This window comes from Alligator mississippiensis, chromosome 12, assembly GCF_030867095.1.
Source record: "Alligator mississippiensis isolate rAllMis1 chromosome 12, rAllMis1, whole genome shotgun sequence".
Taxonomy (NCBI): domain Eukaryota; kingdom Metazoa; phylum Chordata; order Crocodylia; family Alligatoridae; genus Alligator; species Alligator mississippiensis.
Window position 1 is genome coordinate 60,215,322 of NC_081835.1, and position 18,132 is coordinate 60,233,453.

The window sequence follows — 18,132 nt, forward strand, 5'->3', positions numbered from 1 at the left end:
ACTGGATCCAGCCTCCCAGTTACACAGCTGATGCAGAGCATAGTCTTTTGACAAGCCGCTGAATTATTGCATGCCTCGGTTTCCCCTGGTAACAGGCTTTATCTGTCCAGTACCTCCAAGGAGGGAAGACCTTGGAGATCCTAAGATAAAAGCCAGCTACAAGATCTGCCAGCTGCAGTGAAAAACAGAAACACAACTTGTGCGATGCTTCAATGCTTTTTGCTGGAGAGGGTTTTTTCACTTGAGAGAGGTTGGGCTGTTTATTGAAGGAAGAGGCCCGTCTTATCTCCTTGTTGGCCTTTCAAGAAACATTTAAGAAAGAGAGTAGTTCATTTAGAGCGTGTTGAAACCAGTATCTTGTGGGGAGCCCTGCCCTACATGTCCTTTGATTGACTACTTCCTCCAAAAGCAGAAATCAAGGGCAATATTCACCGCTGTGCAGAGATCCTGGCTGAGGCTGCAACCCCCACTTGGGCTTTGGCCCGGGGAGAAGTTTGCCTTCAGAGCTTTGAAAGCCACGTTGTTCGGCGCAGGAGCTGGTCTGGGTCAGGTTAGCAATGAGTAGCCTTCTGGCATGACCTGTGGTCAGCAGCAGAAGGGGACAGCCCTGGGCTCAGCACAGCTCAGAGTCTTCCTGTCACAGGTGTCAGCTTAGAAAATGGTATTTAAAGGTTTGCTTTTGGGGAACTAGCTTATAGGTATTTAGTTAGTAGTAGGAGTGTGACCAATTAGTTCGTATGAGTTAGCAGGGAGCAAGCGAGCGAGCATCAGGATTCTGGTCTTCTGCTCCTCACTGTAGCACTGTGTGTGTCTCTGTGTCTGGGAAAGGAGGATGAATCCTCTTCTCCCACAGCACAGGGGACCAGTGGCGCTTAAGCCATGTTAAAGATGATGGCATCCTCAGGGGAAAGGCATTACAGCTGCATTTAGGCATTAAAGTTCCTCCTCGGGAGGGACAGCCATGCTCCCCATCAGTGCCTTGTTATGGCAGCACAAAGCATTATGACAAGAGTCTGTGTTACCCTCTCTCTGCACCCAAGGCAACAAGACACCTGGGCAGCTACATCTCAACCCTACTTGGGTTAAAAAAAAAAAAAATATATCATATACGCACATAAATAAAATAAAAATCCCGGAAACTGAAAGACATCAAGCCTGAGTGGAAGGAAATGACCCTGATGCAATTGCTGTGATAATTCACTGCAGCGTGTGAGGCTGCTGTTACGCGTGTCAGCAGCAAAGGCTTCATTTGGGCAGGATAGCCCCCCGAGTAAGTTCCTTGACAGTCAGGAGCAGCCACTTAGCCTGATGAATGTGCCAGCCTGCCAAGCTCCACTGGGGCTGGGAATCTGCTCTCCTCCATAGTGCTCAGCTGTATTTTGTTGTCTCACGTGCAGCAGCTCCGAAGAGCAAACCAGGGCCGACAGCACACTCTGCTGGCAAGAAGCATGCCAAGAAGCCAGGTACTGCCCGCTGTAGGAGCTGGTTGGTGTGGGGAGTTAGTCTACAATACAGGGCATATCAGGGGGGTCTGCCTGGTACCAAGCAAAAGATCTTGTGGTACTTGCTGCCTGCATTTCCTACCCCATTTGGCATAACTGCCATCACCAAGAGTCCAAGATAAAAGTTGTGCACGCTTGCAAATGGTTACACCTGGATGGTCCAACACAATTAATTCCCTTACCAAGGGTAGAGCTAGGACACATCTATGAATAACTCCTCTCCTTTGTCAGTCATCTCCCTGCAGATCAACATATATTGATGCACTGAATTTTTCATGCACCAAGTTCTAGAGCAGGGGTGGGGGGAAGAGAGAAACACAGAGGAGAAATGTAGAAAGCCACCAGCTGCCTTGTGCAGAAATAGATTTCAGCAATGCCCAAGTGATGTTCTGGGCTTGGGCTGTTATTGTTCTAACACGAGAGCCGCTCTCCCATAGTGTAGGAAGCAAAGCTGTGTTAAGCGATGAGAAAAAGCATGTCTTCAATTTCTTCTAAGTGCCCTCAAAGAGCTCCAAAGTCACCCGGCTCAAATCAGACTCTGACCCCGTGACGCCTGTACGGACATTTAAAGGTAAGAGGGCGACGTGGGCGGGGGTGGGAACGGGCTGGAAACCGAGATGCTGAAAGCTTTGAAAAGGTCTTCTTGGTCAGAATGATTAATCTGTCTGGGTCACCAAGATCTCGGCGGACTAAAAGACAGGGGCGGGGGGTGGTGCATCTGATGCAATCCTGTATTAAAAGGTTATTAAAATTGGGTCTTCATGATAAAGCGATGTTGGCATGGCCTATGGCAGCCAGAGCTGCTGCTGCTGGGAGGTTGTCAACATGAACTGAGCTAGGAATGATTTTTCCACAGAAGATCTAGGTTTTTGATTCCTTCCAAGGCAGCTTGAACTGTGGGGAAAGGCCCCGCCATGCTCCATCTCATCAGGACTTTATTTCATAGAAGCAAAATCTAACCAGACACCCGTGCATGTCAGCCCACTCCCCCTGCATGCCATCTTCCCGCCACCCGTTGTCACATCAGCATGCAAGATGGGATGGGTCTGGATCCTTCCAACCACTGGGAAAGCTCAGACCTGGGTTTAGAGGCAGTAGCTGGGGCCTGGCTCCTAGTCTCCCTACTACCCTCAGCTTCCTTGTGCTCCCCCTTGCCACAGGAGACAGAGTACCGAGAGCATTGTAGCAACTTTGAAGCCACGTGGGCGAGCAGCAGCATGAAATTCAAGCCCATCTCCCCGCAGACCACTTCTACCAGTCCTGTCCCCTGGGCCCATCATCCCAGCAGGCTTCTATGTCACCCTGAAGTTAAGATTTCAGTGATCTTACCCCATTGTGTCAAACAGAAAATCTGCACAAGAGACATGGAAACTCCTGCCTCTGGAAACTAAAGCCAGGGTACAAAGCCAGAGGTTGCCCCCCCAATTTTGGAAGGATCCTTTTAAAAAAGCTGCTTCCCCCATTAGGTTACTCAGCCCCTTAACTCCAGTCAACTCTCACACCCTTCCCTGCAGAGGGGTGGGAATTGCACCTCCCCTGCTTCAGGGATTGAGGGTTTGCAGACTCTCAAACACAAAAGTTTTGAATGAGATGGGGGGAAAAAAATGAGAGAAGGGAGGCTGGTTGGGGAGCCGGGGGGAAGGGTAGGGAACATCAAGTTATAGCAGGACAAGGCTTCTGGCCAAAGCCTGGGGCGCGGAGGAGGGAGCGAGTCCTCCCGTATGGGTGAAGGCATTCATAAGAAGGCAGGCAAGGTACAGAGAGAAGTGGAAGGGACTTACTTATGGCACCAAGCAGCTTCAACTCCAATTCACCCTTGCTTCAGGGCCTCCAGGCCTTGCTCAGTCCACCAGGTCTTGGACTCCCTGGGGGTCTTCTCCACAGGCCTCTCATGCAGGTCCCTGGACTCCCAGCTGCTTCATGCAATTCAGGGAGTGCAACATCCTCTGCTATGGGACAGGGTCCCGGTTCAAGCTGTTTCCTCCAGCTCACCTCTACCTCGGCTCTAGCTCCTGTTCAAAATCTCCCCTCAAGCCCTAGGCCCTTGCTGTGAGCAATCGCCAATGCTCTAGGAAGTGTTCACCTGAAACCATGCTCCTCACACCCTGGACCCCATCACTCTCTAGGGCACAGCCCAGCAGCTGGGTTTTATCCCACAGGGGCGGCAGCTACTTAATAATTCGCACCTGGCCACATTACACAGGGAGTGAGCTGCTCCCTTGAATACTTGTTGCCTTAAAGGGGCCTTGTCATGGAGCGGGAGTTGGGTTCCCCAAGTACCCACAGAGGAAAGTTGGCCCTGGCCCACTGTCCCACTTCCTCGCAGACCACAGTTTGGAAAGCTTTGCTCTCAGCCTCCCTAAACCCCTCACAAGCTTGGGAGAACAGGTAGCCTCTGAATTTGCTGTGCTCCCTCTCGCCTGCACAAGACATCCTGCATCACATTCTCACCTGCCTGCATGAGTGCATGCCAAAGGGTTACTTCCCAACCCCTCTCCTTCCACATGGCAGTACAGAGGAGCAGCAGACTCAGGTAGCTGTCTCCATATTTTTAAAGACCGCTGCATTGTGTCAAATAGAAGAAACTGCTACGTCTTCTGGAGTCATTTCTCTGCACTGGTGCCACAGGTGGAGCAAGGCCAGTGCCATGGGAGTGGCTGTGCGTGGCAGGGGTGACCTAGCAAGGAAGCGTCAACTTTTCTTCTCTTCCCTTCCCAGACTGCGAGTGCTACGGCCACTCCAACCGCTGCAGCTACATAGACTTCCTGAATGTGGTGACCTGCGTCAGCTGCAAACACAACACCCGGGGGCAGCATTGCCAGCACTGCCGCCTTGGCTTTTACCGTAATGGCTCCGCGGAGCTCGACGATGAGAATGTCTGCATAGGTGAGTAGCGGGCCCGCTCGACCCCGAAGGGGAACGGGGACCCCCCCCTCCCAGAAGTTTCACTGGGTGGCTGCTTCAGAGCTACCTAAGTCATGGTGAGCCACAGTCCTTACTTACTGAGAGGTATCAGGTAGTCTGTGAACTGATCTTTGCCACCCACATCCTGCTTCTTGTGGAGAAATGTCCATGTTGACTCTAAGTGCCCCCTGGATGGGCCATCATATCTGTAGGAAGCTCACACGGCCTTAGCAGGGGTGCCTGGATCTGAACTAGCTGCTGACAGACCTGCCATCCTATGGTGCTTCCCTTCGTCCATCAAGTCTCCAGCCTCTCAGCTCTTGCTGGGTTACCGCTGGGTAGGGTCACGGGCTGCAGCACTGGAGCACTGTGCTGTGAAGTCCCTCTTGTCCTCATTCATTAGCCAGCCTCATGTCATCGCTCTGGACTACCTGCAGGGCTATTGCCACCTGGGGAAGGAGAGAACAGCTGTGCTCCAGCTCTGAGCGAGGCTGAGCTGCTGACTGACAGGGCAAAACCTTTTCTTCCAGCTCAGATGGACTCCCTGTCGGCCTGCCTCCCATCCCACCCCGGTTCCACCAGTGCCAATTAAAGAGTGTACTGTATGGGATTTATGCTTGCTCACAGGTGGGAGGCTTCTGGCCAGAAATCGGGAAGACTGCTAGGAATTAATCAAGAGGCAGACTGGCGCCGGGCCTTCTGCCTCTCTCTCCAGAGTTTTTTTCTTCCTTTCATAACTGCCCTGCAGTCCTGGCTGAGGGGCCCATTTCTGCACTCATCTTACACTGCCATAACCCCAGTCACCTCACTATGGAGCTGCTGGCAGACTCCAGTCCCTCGCTGCCCTCTCACCCTCTCTGAGGAGGAGGAAGGCCGAGCTGCAACATCACAAGCAGCCCAGACACTTATCTGGAGCAGGGCTGGCAGTAGTATGTCAGCACTAAATTGACTTCCTATTCTACCCTAGCTGTCGCCCAGCCTGTCGCCTCCTAAGAGATTCAAAAGGATTAGAGGGAAATGGCTCCTCGCAGCACTCAGAGCTGTGCCAGCAAAGCCGTTGTACTGCATTGGAGCTGCTCAGCCAACCTCTGCAACCTCAGTCTCGGAAAAAGTCGAGGCAGCCGCTACGGCCAGCAGTCCTGCAGCAGGCTAGGCCCTTCCAAGTAGCTGGCACTCTACCTCGTGGCTCTGTAGGCCAAGCATCCCCTTGGTGGTACCTGCAGCTTTGACCCCCCACATCTGGCTCTGAGCAACCAGTTGCGTCCGAGGCAGATGAATGGGGTAGCCCTGCAGGGTTCTGGGAGTCAACCCCTCAGCCGCCACTTTAAATGCTGAGCATGGGTCAAAGTCCACACAACAGCATGGGGGCTGGAGGCAGAGCTTGCCCTGGGTCAAATTGTTTCTTGGGTCCTTGGGTTGCAGAGCCTGACTGCACCCCTCAGAGCAGTGGCTGACCCAGTCTCTGGAGTATCACGCCTTGGCTGGCAGGGCAGTGCCCAGCCCCAACATGGTGTTAGCAAGGATGAGACACCTCCACAAGTCAACTTTGTCCTTGGATTCTGGAAGCCGTGGAGGGAAGGGGCAGCTTATGCCGCTGGCACCAGCCCCAGATGCAAAGCCCTTAGGCAGCCTAGCGAGGAGAGCACCCCAGCGGCAGCAGCATGCTCCCCGAGTGGGTCACTAACGGCTGTGTCTTTGGACAGAATGCAACTGCAATCAGATTGGCTCAGTGCACGACCGCTGCAACGAGACCGGCTACTGTGAATGCAAAGAAGGAGCCACGGGGCCCAAGTGCGACGACTGCCTCCCCGATTACTACTGGAGACAGGGTTGTTTTCGTAAGTACCCCAGGTCTGTCCCCCAAATGCTACCTGACCAGGAAGTAAGGGCCCAGTCATCTGCTAGATGCAGGACTGGTTTGAGAAGCCGTGTCCACCAGAGAGGTAGAGAGCAGAGAGCACTTTCTATCGTTTGATGCCAGGAGAAGGTGACCTAGGCCCCTAGTTATAGAATCACTGACCCCCAGTAGGGACTGGCTACAAAGCCAAGTCCCAGGAAGTGCTGATGTTGCATGTAAGGGCAGTGGGCAGCTCCTTCTTGCTCCTATGGACCTGGAGCCTTGTGTGGGCCCTGGCACTGTAGGGCCAAAGCCATGGGGTTAGCAGGTGGGGGCAGGAAACACAGACCAAGAAGGGGCTAGAACATGCCTAGTCACACATTTAAGCTCCCTGCCTCACCTTGGGCAGTGCATCAGCCCAGTGGTTCGGCATGCAACTTCCTTTGAATCAAGGGAAGGCAACAAGATGCTTGCTGTTGCACGGGATATGGGGCTCCAGGGCTACCTGTAGCATACAACAACTCCCCACACTGTTGGTTTTTTTCCCTCTCCCTCCCCCTCCTTGCCTGGCAGCCAATGTCTGTGATGAGGAGCTCCTGATTTGCCAAAACGGCGGCACCTGCCACCAGAACCAGCGGTGCATCTGCCCGGCCGGCTACAAGGGCGTCCTGTGCGAGCAGTCCAAGTGCGACTCCGAGAGCCAGGACTGCGATTCGGCCTCCAGCACATACCTCAGCCTCCCCGCACTCCTCCTCAGCGCGCTCGGCCTTCAGCTGCGATGCTCGTTGGACTTCTGAACGCCAGACCCATGGGAGCCAGCTCAAGGCGCATCATCAGAGGGATCTGGGGAGACTAAGGGAATAAGTGGGTCACTGCACCACCATCTCCCCACCCTCCCTTTACTGTAGGACTTACACAACCCTGTTTGGTCTCCTTCCCCACCAGAAAAGAGGTACAGAATGTCAGGGGCTGGCTTTGGTCTTTCCAGCAGCAGCCTTGCTCCGGCCTCCTAGCGCTACCCAGAGGTGGCCGCAGCACAAACCCGGCTGCCAGGGGAACTGACCAGCGTAGTGCAGAAGCTGCCATCCAACGGCATCACGAGGGACTTGCGTTACACCCTGCAAAGCCGCGACTCTCTCCTTGCCCCACTTTGCACAGGCCCGTCTGGTTCCAGAGCACGGGGACCCTGCCAAACAAACACCACCACAGTCCAAGGCAATTGATTTAATTTCACATCTTTTTATTTTTCCCTCTCCTCCTTCCTCTGTGGTTTTGAAAGAACCAGTCACGACCGCTCCCCACAGCCCTAGAGACTGGAGTCCAAAGCACCTACGGGGACTCTTCGGTCCATCCTTGCTGCATAGTCCTACGTTTCATTGTGGGCCTGGCAGGGCCCTAAACGTACGGTTGCCTACAAAACCTAGTTGCTGCATTCATCGAGTTTTCTATTCCGGTTGTCGGATTTTGATTTCCTTTTCTTGCACTTGGCGAGGACACAAGGGCCGCTGCGTGCATGGTAGATCAGGAGTGTGATGTCTAATGCCGGCATTTCCGTATAGTGTACGGTTCAAATCCTCTTTTGGTAGAGAATTATTTTTGTTTGGATTAAAAGTTATAAAAGAACCGCAGGCTAAAGGGGCGTTTTACCACGGGCCTTTGATTATGGTGTATAACCCTTCAGTAAAGCAACTATTAATTGCTGCTTGCCCACCACGTTTTCCTTTTTGTGTGCAGCTAATTACCGGTAAAGACTTATTTTTTGATTCATAACGTCCTCTTGTGTTTTCTGACTCAACACCTAGGTGCAGGCTATGGTGAGGGTGGGATAGATCATTTAGCACAAGTAATTTTTTAAAAATTACACTGCTGAATCAGCTTGCAGGTAAACCCAGTCCCTCCCCAAGCAGAGCCCAGATGCTTTTTAAAACAGGGGTCTTAACAAAAATGGTCGACTATTTGAAATGCCATCTCCAAGTCATGCTGCGGCAGAATAAGGCTGGCTAGCAGAGTCTCCCAAGGGACTCCTCTGTTAAAAATACTGTGCCCCACAGGCAGGGGTGACTGGTTCAGATTTGCACCTTCGTTGAAAAGCAATCGATCCTAAGAGGTTGCTTGAAGCAGCCACAACCTTTGATTCTCAATAGGGAGGTCAGTAGACAAAGGGACATAAAGCCCATTAACATGCTGCAATGGTGGAAGGCATTTGAAGCTATCCGCTGTGGAAGGTAGATGGAGAAGTCTTAGAAGTGATGCATATACATATTTGAAACCTGAGCACCCAGGTCTGATACACACCTGGGAACTGGGAATCTACCCTCGCCTTCATAGTTCACTTATACTAGTATTGTGTTTTCAACCACGGGCTAGCCCAGGACTTGTACCATCTATCCTGTAGTTATGCATCGTCACATTCATGTGCAGTATTCCTTTATCCACAGCACTATTCTTTTCCTTTAGTGTCTCTCTCCTGCTTCCATACACTTTCCATTGACACTGAGCCCTTTTCCACCTCTCAGCTCTAGCCCACAGCTGCCGCTGGCACTCTCTCAGGTCTGAAATAACTACTCCAAGCACCCTCACACAGCTCTTGAAAGAGAAAAGCCAGAATGCAGTGACCCCCTTGTGAAAGCATGACAGCCAGGTTTCGAGCTTGGCCCTTTCAGAACCACCACTCAGGCTTTTTTCCAATGAAGCGACTCCATAGCTAGTAGCAGAAGGGGGCTATTATCTCTTGGAGTTATCACAAAGGGGCACACAACACACTTTACGGCTGCTGAACACAGATGGTAAAAAAGGAAAGTAAAATAAAACCCCGCAACACCTATGTTCTAGTATTGGGATCTTCAATAGCTATTGTAGAAGGGGATGTTACTTAAGTACCACAACTGTAATACACACCCACACAGAGCTCTCCCACAAAGGAAATTAAATGATCTACAGACTGTGAATGGGAGTAACTTGGAGTAGGCAGTTTTATAGTGTGCTCCCCAGGTCTAAAGCAAGGGAAGGCTCTCCCCAGAGCTCACCTTCAGGATCCGGCCCTGCTAGTCCTCTTTCAAAAAGACCTTATGCATGTGAGCTGCCAGAGGAACCGCAGATGTTAACAGGGCAAGCAGCAAGGAACACCCTCAGAGCAGGTTCCTTCCCTCACTCCTTGAATCCCATGCTTAAGCAAAATTTTTTAGAAAGCTTGGGAGAACTTCAGCACTGCAAGTGCATTAACACAAGATGACGCAGGTATCTACCCAAAGGAAAAAAACCACCAGTGGAAAAAAAAAAAAATACATAAAGACCCCTTTGAACTTTCATAACTGGCATGCACTTGATTCATGTTCTGGGAGACTCAGGCTAAAAGCTGGAGTCTTTTGGGTAGCAATGGTGAATGCTTTTAAAAACAGGGGCAAAATTCTATATCCTGCCTGATGCAACTTATAGGAAGGATCTGTGGTATTTGAACCCTTTCATGTGACATGATTAAACATCGCCAGACTCCATCACCACAGCTACAGAATTCAAAGCAATAATAGTTTGACTGTCTGCACATTCATCCGTCCAAGAATAAATATTAGAAACTTTCTCAGCTGGAGACAAAGTATGTGAGTGTGTGTGTGGGGGGGGGGGATCTATGGCTGCTGGAAATAATTAGAGCTACGTGACAGGTTTGGGTTTGTTTTTTTGTTTGTTTTTTTTTCCAGTGAAAGTGCATAATTCATCTGAAAAGGTTGATGCTCAAGGAGGTAAAGTGCCAACTAGGTTAAAGGGAGAAACTTCGCACATGCTACAACCACTTAAAAAGGATTGTCCCACCTGCTAAATCCTGTACTTGAACTGGTTTCCATGAAATGACCCAAATGTTAATAGGGTGAAATAAAAAAGCAAAAGCTCAGTATTTATCTTTAAGAAAGAGGAAATTTGACTTTTAAAGATGCGTAAAAAGCAGAGTCCTCTCAGAAGGGGTTCTGGATCTAGTCATGAACTTGGGAGAGTTTTGCTAGGCTATGACTGGTGCACACAGGCTCCAAAGCTAGAAGAGCTTTAAGTTGTTTGTCCTAAGATATTTCCGAGATGAGAGGAGGGAAGGTGGGAGGGGCAGGAATTTAAGACAGATGTGCTCTTACCATTGGAGTGAGTGGGCAAGCCTAAAGAGTCCCAATTTTTGCAGTTATTTTCCATTGATCCTATGCTAGCCAGGATCTGTCCCGATGGACACTGGCAGGCAGCCTTACGTACGTCCCTGCAAACACTGGGGAATTTAAGACAGGCAGTGAGGCTCCTCAGGTCAAGAAAGCACCAACTCCTACTGGAGAGAAGTTCTCAGTGAAATCCAAGACAACACTGGATAGCATTCTGTATCTGCAACCTGCTAGACTAGGAAGCCAGGATTTCCACAAGCTGAACCCTCCCTGAGGTATCAAGTGTGCATGAATTATATTTACCTCTGCCCACCACTATCTGCCTGGGCATTGATGGGAAACAAGTGTATACATTAGCCGACAGGAACGTCTGGCTAAGAGGCTTCACCTGTCAGAGGCATTTCACTTGCCACGCTGCTTAGCTTACATTTGCCCTGAAAAGAAGGCAATGGGTTCCTTTCCAAGCCTTTAAAAAGAAGGAGGGAAGCCTTATGTACAGCTTGGGAATGGACCCTGGCGGATGGAAATTGCATTAGACTGTTTAGCATTCTAAATTCCACTTACAATACACCAGTTTGTTTCATCTATTATTTATTCATGCCAAGCAGAGGGAAATGTCTGGCCGGTTTAGCAAGCACAGCTCCCCTTATTGTGGTACTGCTACAGTAAATACAGTTTGCAAATGAACAACCAACCTTCAGCTGTCAGTTATTGAAAATGATGTACTCTCCGTTCCTAAGCAGAGAGATCATTATCTTAGCTTGCCCACTTCATTGGTTGCTCCTTTAAAAAGTCTCTGGGTTTCTTATCACTATCCATCTCCACCTTTGTATAACTACCTACCACATGCTTACTAACTTGGCTTTATTCCTAATTGACTTGTGTATGTTCTTGACCTGTGGTCTTTTTCATTTGGTACCACTGCAAAGCACCCACAGAACTTGCAGCACGTTATGTATAAAGAAGAGCAGGTCTCATTTTCATTGTGCAGACTAAGAAACAGGCTGAGAAGTCAATTCCCTTGCTTAACATGACACAGCGAGTCAGTGGCACAACTGAAAAGAGGATCCTCCTCCCCAGTTCACAGACCTGCACCTTTGGTCCTGGGCATCATGCTGCCTTCTTGTCAGCAAGTCACACACAACTGGTCTACAGAGGCTGTTCTGAAAACTCCAGCTTTCTACCAGCAGCACTAGAGCTGAGAAGGCAAGAACGGAAATGCAGTTTAAACCTATTTTAAGCTGAGTTAGGACAATGTTAAAGTGACAGAGCTGCCAGACCACTGCATGCACTTGTGCAGCTAACGCCAAGGGAGATTTCCCCACAATGGCCGTGTCCGGATGAGCACGGCCATGGGGTACGTGGTGCCGCAGACATAATGCACATTCTGTTGTTCTCTGTGCTGCAACAGAGCAGTGCAGAATGGGGTTTTTTGCCCCCTGGATATCCAGGGGGCAAAAAAGCCTGTGGAGAAAAAAACAACGGAGCTGTGCACGTGGTGAAACATGTGCTGCCCAAAGCCGGAGCCTGGCTGGCCAGAGCCACACTCCACTGCCGGACAGGCTCGCTGCTGCTGCAGCCCCTGGAGGCCCCCCACTTGGGGTAACGTGCTGCATGCCAGCACACATGTGGCAAAGGCGTTCCCTGGGGACAACTAGTGCTGGCACGAGGTGTGCTGCTGCTAGTTGTCCCCAGGGAACCAAACGTTCATGCAAATCTGGATGCAGCCAATGAGTTTACTTAGGCAGGTTTTAGCCCTGCATGCCACTAACACCACCCAATGCCAAACACCTCGCACAAGCAAAGGGATGAAGGCACCTGGTACGTGTCCAGAGGTAGGTTATTACCTCAATGAACTGCTTGTTCTCACCTGGCGGTCATGCTGATTTCTGCACCTACACCAGGCAGGGCTATAACCTCACCCCTGCACTCAACCTCTCTCCTTTCCCAGTCCATTTGGAGTGAAACCTGTACAAGGGAAAATACCTTACTAAGCAATTGCCTGTTTGGATACCAGTATAGTAAAACTTTAGCATCTTCCTCCAAACTTATTTTGGTGGAAAAATCAAATTAAACAATTTTAAGTTAAAAATAAATGGTGTCAGTGTTGCACTCATTCATTAATAACTTTTTCAAGCCAAACTACCACCGTTGGAAAAGCTTCCTCTACTTCCACTCTCAAACAGGAATATGTGAGAACTAGCAGTTTATGTCCATATTCCCAATTCAGGAACCAGCGAGAAAGAAAAAGTGGGGTGGGGGAATAGATGACAAATAGATGGCAAATACGGTTATCCACTCCACTAAAAGGATTATTACATGACATGCAGGCAAAGGAAAGGGTCGTGGAGAAGATATATTGCTAATGGAACAACTCTGTATCAGGTACCATTGAAGTACATGTAATATACATTCTCTGGGTGAGTAATGTCACATTAAGTGTTCTGAATACATCTGGAAGAAAAAGTACTAATAAAACTATGAAAGCTCTTGTTTTTATTCCATCAAACTCCCCGCAGGTTCCATGTAAAAAAATAAAAGGTGCAAACTCAGTCCCTACGTTACTAATTAAAAAAAACAACCATACAACATTGATAGACTGATATGCTGGAACTAAGCGATTGTGGAAAGATAACGTCCACAGGATCAGATAAGAAGCAAGCGTTAAACCACAAGTTCCTTTAACAGCAATAAAAGCCTGAAGCATCTGAGAGATTGTAACATCATCATCAATTAGGGTTTATTGAAAAAATACACAATTTATAAAACTACATGCACAAAGCAGAAGCGATGCAATGCCACAAGGATAATATTGGACACCAGAACAAAACTCTTTCTGGCATGACAGGTACTGTTACTGGGATAAGTTATGCTCTGGAATGTACAGCTGATTTAGTGGAAGAGGAGTCCCAAGAAGGTTTGTTTTTTTTTTTCTTTAAAAAAAATTGCTCGACAGATTTCCATTTAATGGTTAGAAAAGCATTTCCTGACTGAGACTGATTTTCCCTTCATTTATTTACATAAATACGCATTACATGGTTTCCATAGCTATAGGATCCTATAGCAGTTTGCAAGGTAACCAGCCCTTTTAACCCATGCTGAGCAAACACAGCAGGAAACATGATGTTGCAGCAGCGAGGAGAGGCACAAGGTTTATAAAGGAAGACTGTGTTTCACAGTGTTTCTGTTTAGCATAGATGTAGATCCACTCTGGGCACAGAGTCTGTCATCTGAGTTATAAAGACTCTTAACTCTTGATGACAATAAACAATTCAGTCCAAGAGCTCTTCGCCTTCCACATCCCCAGCAGATTATGCATGATACTGAACAGCTTTCATGATTGCTTAAGGAGCTGCTGGTAGGTTAAATAAAGCAGTGACAAATGGACTGTAATGCCGTGACAGTTAAACAAAACTTTGGGGCTAAAACTCCGGCTTGTCAGTTTGATGACTTCACTGCACATGCCTCCCCGAGGCCAGAATTTGCCTCTTTCAATACCCACTACCATTACTGTTACAGGTAACAGCAGGCAGTGACTGGGCCATGCAGATACAGCAAGAGCACCTTCGGGTATATTTATTCAGCTGTCACTGGAAAAGCACGTCTCTGCCCCTGCTTGGATGTATGAATTGATATCAATTTACATTTAGGCTACTGGCCTATTATTCTTCCAACAGGTATAGCATGTCTGTGTTTTGTGCCGACACCTCCATTTAGAAGGTGTTTGTCAGTGGTTTGAAAGGCACAAGCCCAGCATGAATCATTACACCAAGTGTTAGGTACAAGATGTAAACACAATCATTAGCAAAATTTTTTAACTTGTGGCAGGCAAGTGAGGCAGAACTCATTATCTCATGTTACAGATAACTGTGAAAACTCCTTTGGTAATGGAACCAAAATTAACGTATGTGCAGGGCTGGGCATCAGTTTTTAAGTCAGAGATCACTGCACTATTAGCCTATTCTCCGAGACACAATGAGGTTAAGTCTTAATTCTGCACCTTAAAGGCAGGTTCAAGTCTTACCAGGTCTTACTTAAGTAAGAGAGTTTGATGGCTTCTTCCTAGTCCTGAGATCATTTGCCTACCCCACACATGGTTTCTTCTTCTCTGATTAGACTTTGGAAAAGAATGGCAGGGGTATAACGCAGGTTGAAAACATTAAGTACTTTAAGTGAAATGCATGGGGAAAATTTCCTCATCTGCATGACATCTAGTTCTAGTCAGTGTTAACCCGTCAAAAGTCATCTTCGTGGTCATAAGGGAAGTATGTTTTCAGCACCGTCTGTATGCCATAAACAGCGCTGCTAGCTGTTGGGTTTTATAACCCTAAATATTCCTTATATTATTCAAATAATAGCTTTGTGAGAATGTGAGCACATTCTATGAAGAAGTAAATCCACTTGTATTTTCTTTACATTCCTTTAAGAAATTACTAGGAGGAGAATAGGACTTTCATGGAAAAAAGTAGTTATTGCAGCTTTATTTTTCTTGTTACCTGTATAGTATCTGAACATCAACATCATAAACAGAATCTGACAATACTCCTACTTAAGCTCTAACAGCTTTCCCTTGTTGCCTCTGTAGATATCAACAAGCTCTCTAAAACAAAGCCAAATATCAGCATCATTAAGCTTTAACTAGATCTCTGATCCAGATTTCATGTGCTACTACTTTTTTCTGAAATGGCGTGATCAGGCCTGACAAGTTGAAGACATGGCAAACCCTCCACTCCTACCAGCTTCAGTGGGAACCCAGATGCTTTCCTCCAGTTGAATGCTAGTCTCTTCTGACTCCACTCAACTGACCTCAGCAGACTAAGGACTCCAGTTGATAAGTAAGCAGCCAGAACACGGGATCCTTTGTTCCTTTGAAAGGAGGAAAGAAAATATACAACACAAACATCTCTCTCTATTGAACACTCACCCACTCGTAAATTTTCAACATGGAACCAGTTGAAATTTAGAAATAATAAAAAAGAAATCTGACTTGTTACCACCATTGCAATCTTTTCAAGACTTTCCATTTGCTATTAAAGAAATCAGACCTGCCAACAGTAAAAATCTAGTTAGATTTTCTATTGATTCTTAAAAAAAAAAAAAATATCTTTCATTGAGAAATTAGCATTTAGCCAGGAAAACAGGTAGCAGCACACTCACTCAATTGAACTTTAAAATAACTCTGTATACTATACAAATATACAATCCTGAAACATTTACATTTGACTTTTGAGGAAGACTGTTCAAAACTTACTACTGGTACATACAAGACAACTACCCACCTTGTACTGCAGGTATGACTCTCCCCCCCCCCCGCCATAGTCAAATGATGGGATAGAAAAAAAAATATAAAGAACATTTGTTTGTTAAATGCAGTCCACATTTCTAAGGACTCGCTGTGACTCATTTTAATAGGGAATGCTGCCTGCTGTAGTTGATCCTGTGAAGATGTCAGTTAAGAGGAGATCTTTCTCCGCTTGGCACTACTGGAGCCTGTGTCCTCTGTTGACCGTTCTGATGCTCTCCTTTGTGCACAGAGGCCGCTCCTGTCTTTGTTCCCCATAGTCTTATTTTTTTGGTCTCCTTCACTTTTAGTTCCTGCCTGCTTCTGTGACCACGAGAGATTCTTGTCATGGTCCTGCCTAGCTATGTGGGAAGACCTGACAGGCAAGTCTGGCTGTCTCTCAGACTGGCTGGACTTGGTAGAAGTGTCTGCCTTGGAGACAGAGGGTGGTACAGTGCTGCTCTGACTCCTGTGAGCTGAAGATGCATCAGAGGCCCTTGGTGATGTCATTCCTGGGTTTCTCAGAGGTGAGGGCTTACCGTCCTTGAAGGCCTGCTCCTTCCCTGTTGCTTCAGTTCTCTTATCCAGTCTTGGATCCCGTAGTCTCTCTCGAACAGCAGGCTGCACTGTAGCCTTCATTTCCGTGGGTACAGTGACACCCCTGGCGTCTGAACCCTGAGATTCTTGTGGCCGTTTCAGCCCTCCGCTATCTTGTGCCAAGGGTCCAGCACTGTCAGATTGTCTCCTCGAACTGTTGCTGTCTTTCTTGTTGGTGACATCAACCTGCCCGTCACTGCCTGAACAAGGCTGCCCTCGAGTAGCCTTTTCAGGCAGTACAGTACTGGGACAACGGGGAGGTGGCCGTGACAATGCTGGCTTGAACTTTAGGATTTTAGCAGCATCCTTCTTATAGGTCTTGTCACACGTCTTAATGATGGCACCCCTCCTCTGAGCATCCTGTATCAGCTCATTCCAGTCTTTATTTTCCTGAAAAAGAAGAAAAAGTTGCCAAAAGAAACCAGTGCAAAGAGAAGTCTGAGCGTGCATACAGGGCTCTTTTTCAGTCTGCACAGCCTCACTTCACACTGCCGTCACAGGAACTACCTTCATATTTGCTCCGGGGATGAAAGGTTCTCTCAAAGGTTTCATTTAAAAGCAAAAAGGCCTCGTAAGGGAGGATCCTTTCAGTCACTGCTGCACTAGCAGAGATGAAATGACAATGCCTGGATGGAACCACCAAACTGAGGATTGAAGTCCCTCTCTATGCCAAGCAGGATTAGAATATGGTTTGACTGCCACCTAGCGGTATATTAAAGGAGCACAATAGAACTTGACAATTTTAAGGGCCATTAGGCTGGAAATCTATATAACTTGTAAAAAAAAAAAAAATGGATTTGAAAAAATGGCTCCAATAGCCACTTCTACGCATTTGTGTGGCTGCACACCCACGTTTTCTTGTTTTAAAAAAAAAAAACAAAACAACTCTCCTTTTAGTGCTGTACTCAAGATTGAAATAAATAGGGAAAAAGGACTGGCTATTCAGGGAAAACTGTGAAACAGTGCTAGGAAATCCACATCATAAACCGAAGTGCAATGCAGGGGAGGAGGTGGAGATTTTTAAGTTAATCAGTTATAGTCCTTAGGCATTCCTTACCATGAGTAGGCAACAAGATCTCAGACATAAGTAAGCTGTGCGAGTTGAAATTCAAAAAGGCATGCTGGCTTCCTACGTGTATAAGATTTTATCATTTGCCAGGCTGAACATACTAGACACAAGTCACCATGTATACGGACAAGGAGACTGAAAACAGGAACATTTCCTAGCTATCTTTTAAATAAGGATCTCTAACCTGAGTGGTTTAACTAAACTAAACAAAACAAAACAAAACAAAACAAAACAAAACAAAAAAAGACACAGCTTCAGAACAGTCCTGGCACTTCCACTTCTTACAATGAACGAACCACCAAGAGAAAAACAGGTCAAGTTCAGCTCACATTGCTTTAAGTAATTCAGCTAATATCATCTTCCTCACCTGCCTTCCTCCTCGCTTTAAGCTGTTCTGTTTATGACCTAAAGTGCTAGCAGCAATGAGATAAGCAAGACATCAGTAAGCCAGGAGTTGGGAGTAACCTCACTTTGTCTATGCCTATTTGACCTTCTTAGCATGTGCTAAACCAGTAACTTCTCATCAGGAAACAGTTCAGATCAGCTATAAAGCAAAAAAGAGCAAAGCCTGAGAGTGAGGGGCAATGTGGATTCTCTGGTCCAATCTCCTCACGTGCAAGTCACTACGACAGTGGAAGACTGCTCCGGGTAACTGCTTTCATCTGTTGACACGGGAGAGAATGGGGAGTCTGGACTGCATGAACGTGGCAACTTTAAAACAGATCCCTCTTTCACAAGAGGGGTGGGCTTAGGAACAGCTTTCATTCCCTTATTCCTGAAGTGTGGAAGAGGAGCTGCTGCAATTCAAC

The 18,132-nt window shown here is 47.6% G+C and overlaps 2 protein-coding genes across 5 annotated transcripts in view; one reads left to right on the forward strand and one right to left on the reverse strand.

Moving 5' to 3' along the window:
* Positions 1–8,013, forward strand: part of NTNG2 (netrin G2) — a 76,381-nt gene extending 68,368 nt beyond the window's left edge. For 3 of the 4 annotated variants that reach the window (XM_059715628.1, XM_059715627.1, XM_059715629.1), the window contains 5 exons: positions 1,398–1,463; positions 1,999–2,073; positions 4,221–4,388; positions 6,110–6,244; positions 6,817–8,013. In XM_059715628.1, coding sequence (XP_059571611.1) covers positions 1,398–1,463; positions 1,999–2,073; positions 4,221–4,388; positions 6,110–6,244; positions 6,817–7,040 — 668 coding nt within the window. In that variant the 3' untranslated portion in view covers positions 7,041–8,013. The remainder of the gene's footprint in view (positions 1–1,397; positions 1,464–1,998; positions 2,074–4,220; positions 4,389–6,109; positions 6,245–6,816) is intronic. The other variant, XM_006259990.4, reaches the window with a different exon arrangement.
* A 5,074-nt stretch (positions 8,014–13,087) lies between these two features.
* The window catches only part of SETX (senataxin), a 42,118-nt gene continuing 37,073 nt past the window's right edge, over positions 13,088–18,132 (reverse strand). Inside the window, exon 25 of the mRNA XM_006259989.4 lies at positions 13,088–16,644. Within this exon, the coding sequence (XP_006260051.3) occupies positions 15,829–16,644 (816 nt within the window). The 3' untranslated portion in view covers positions 13,088–15,828. The remainder of the gene's footprint in view (positions 16,645–18,132) is intronic.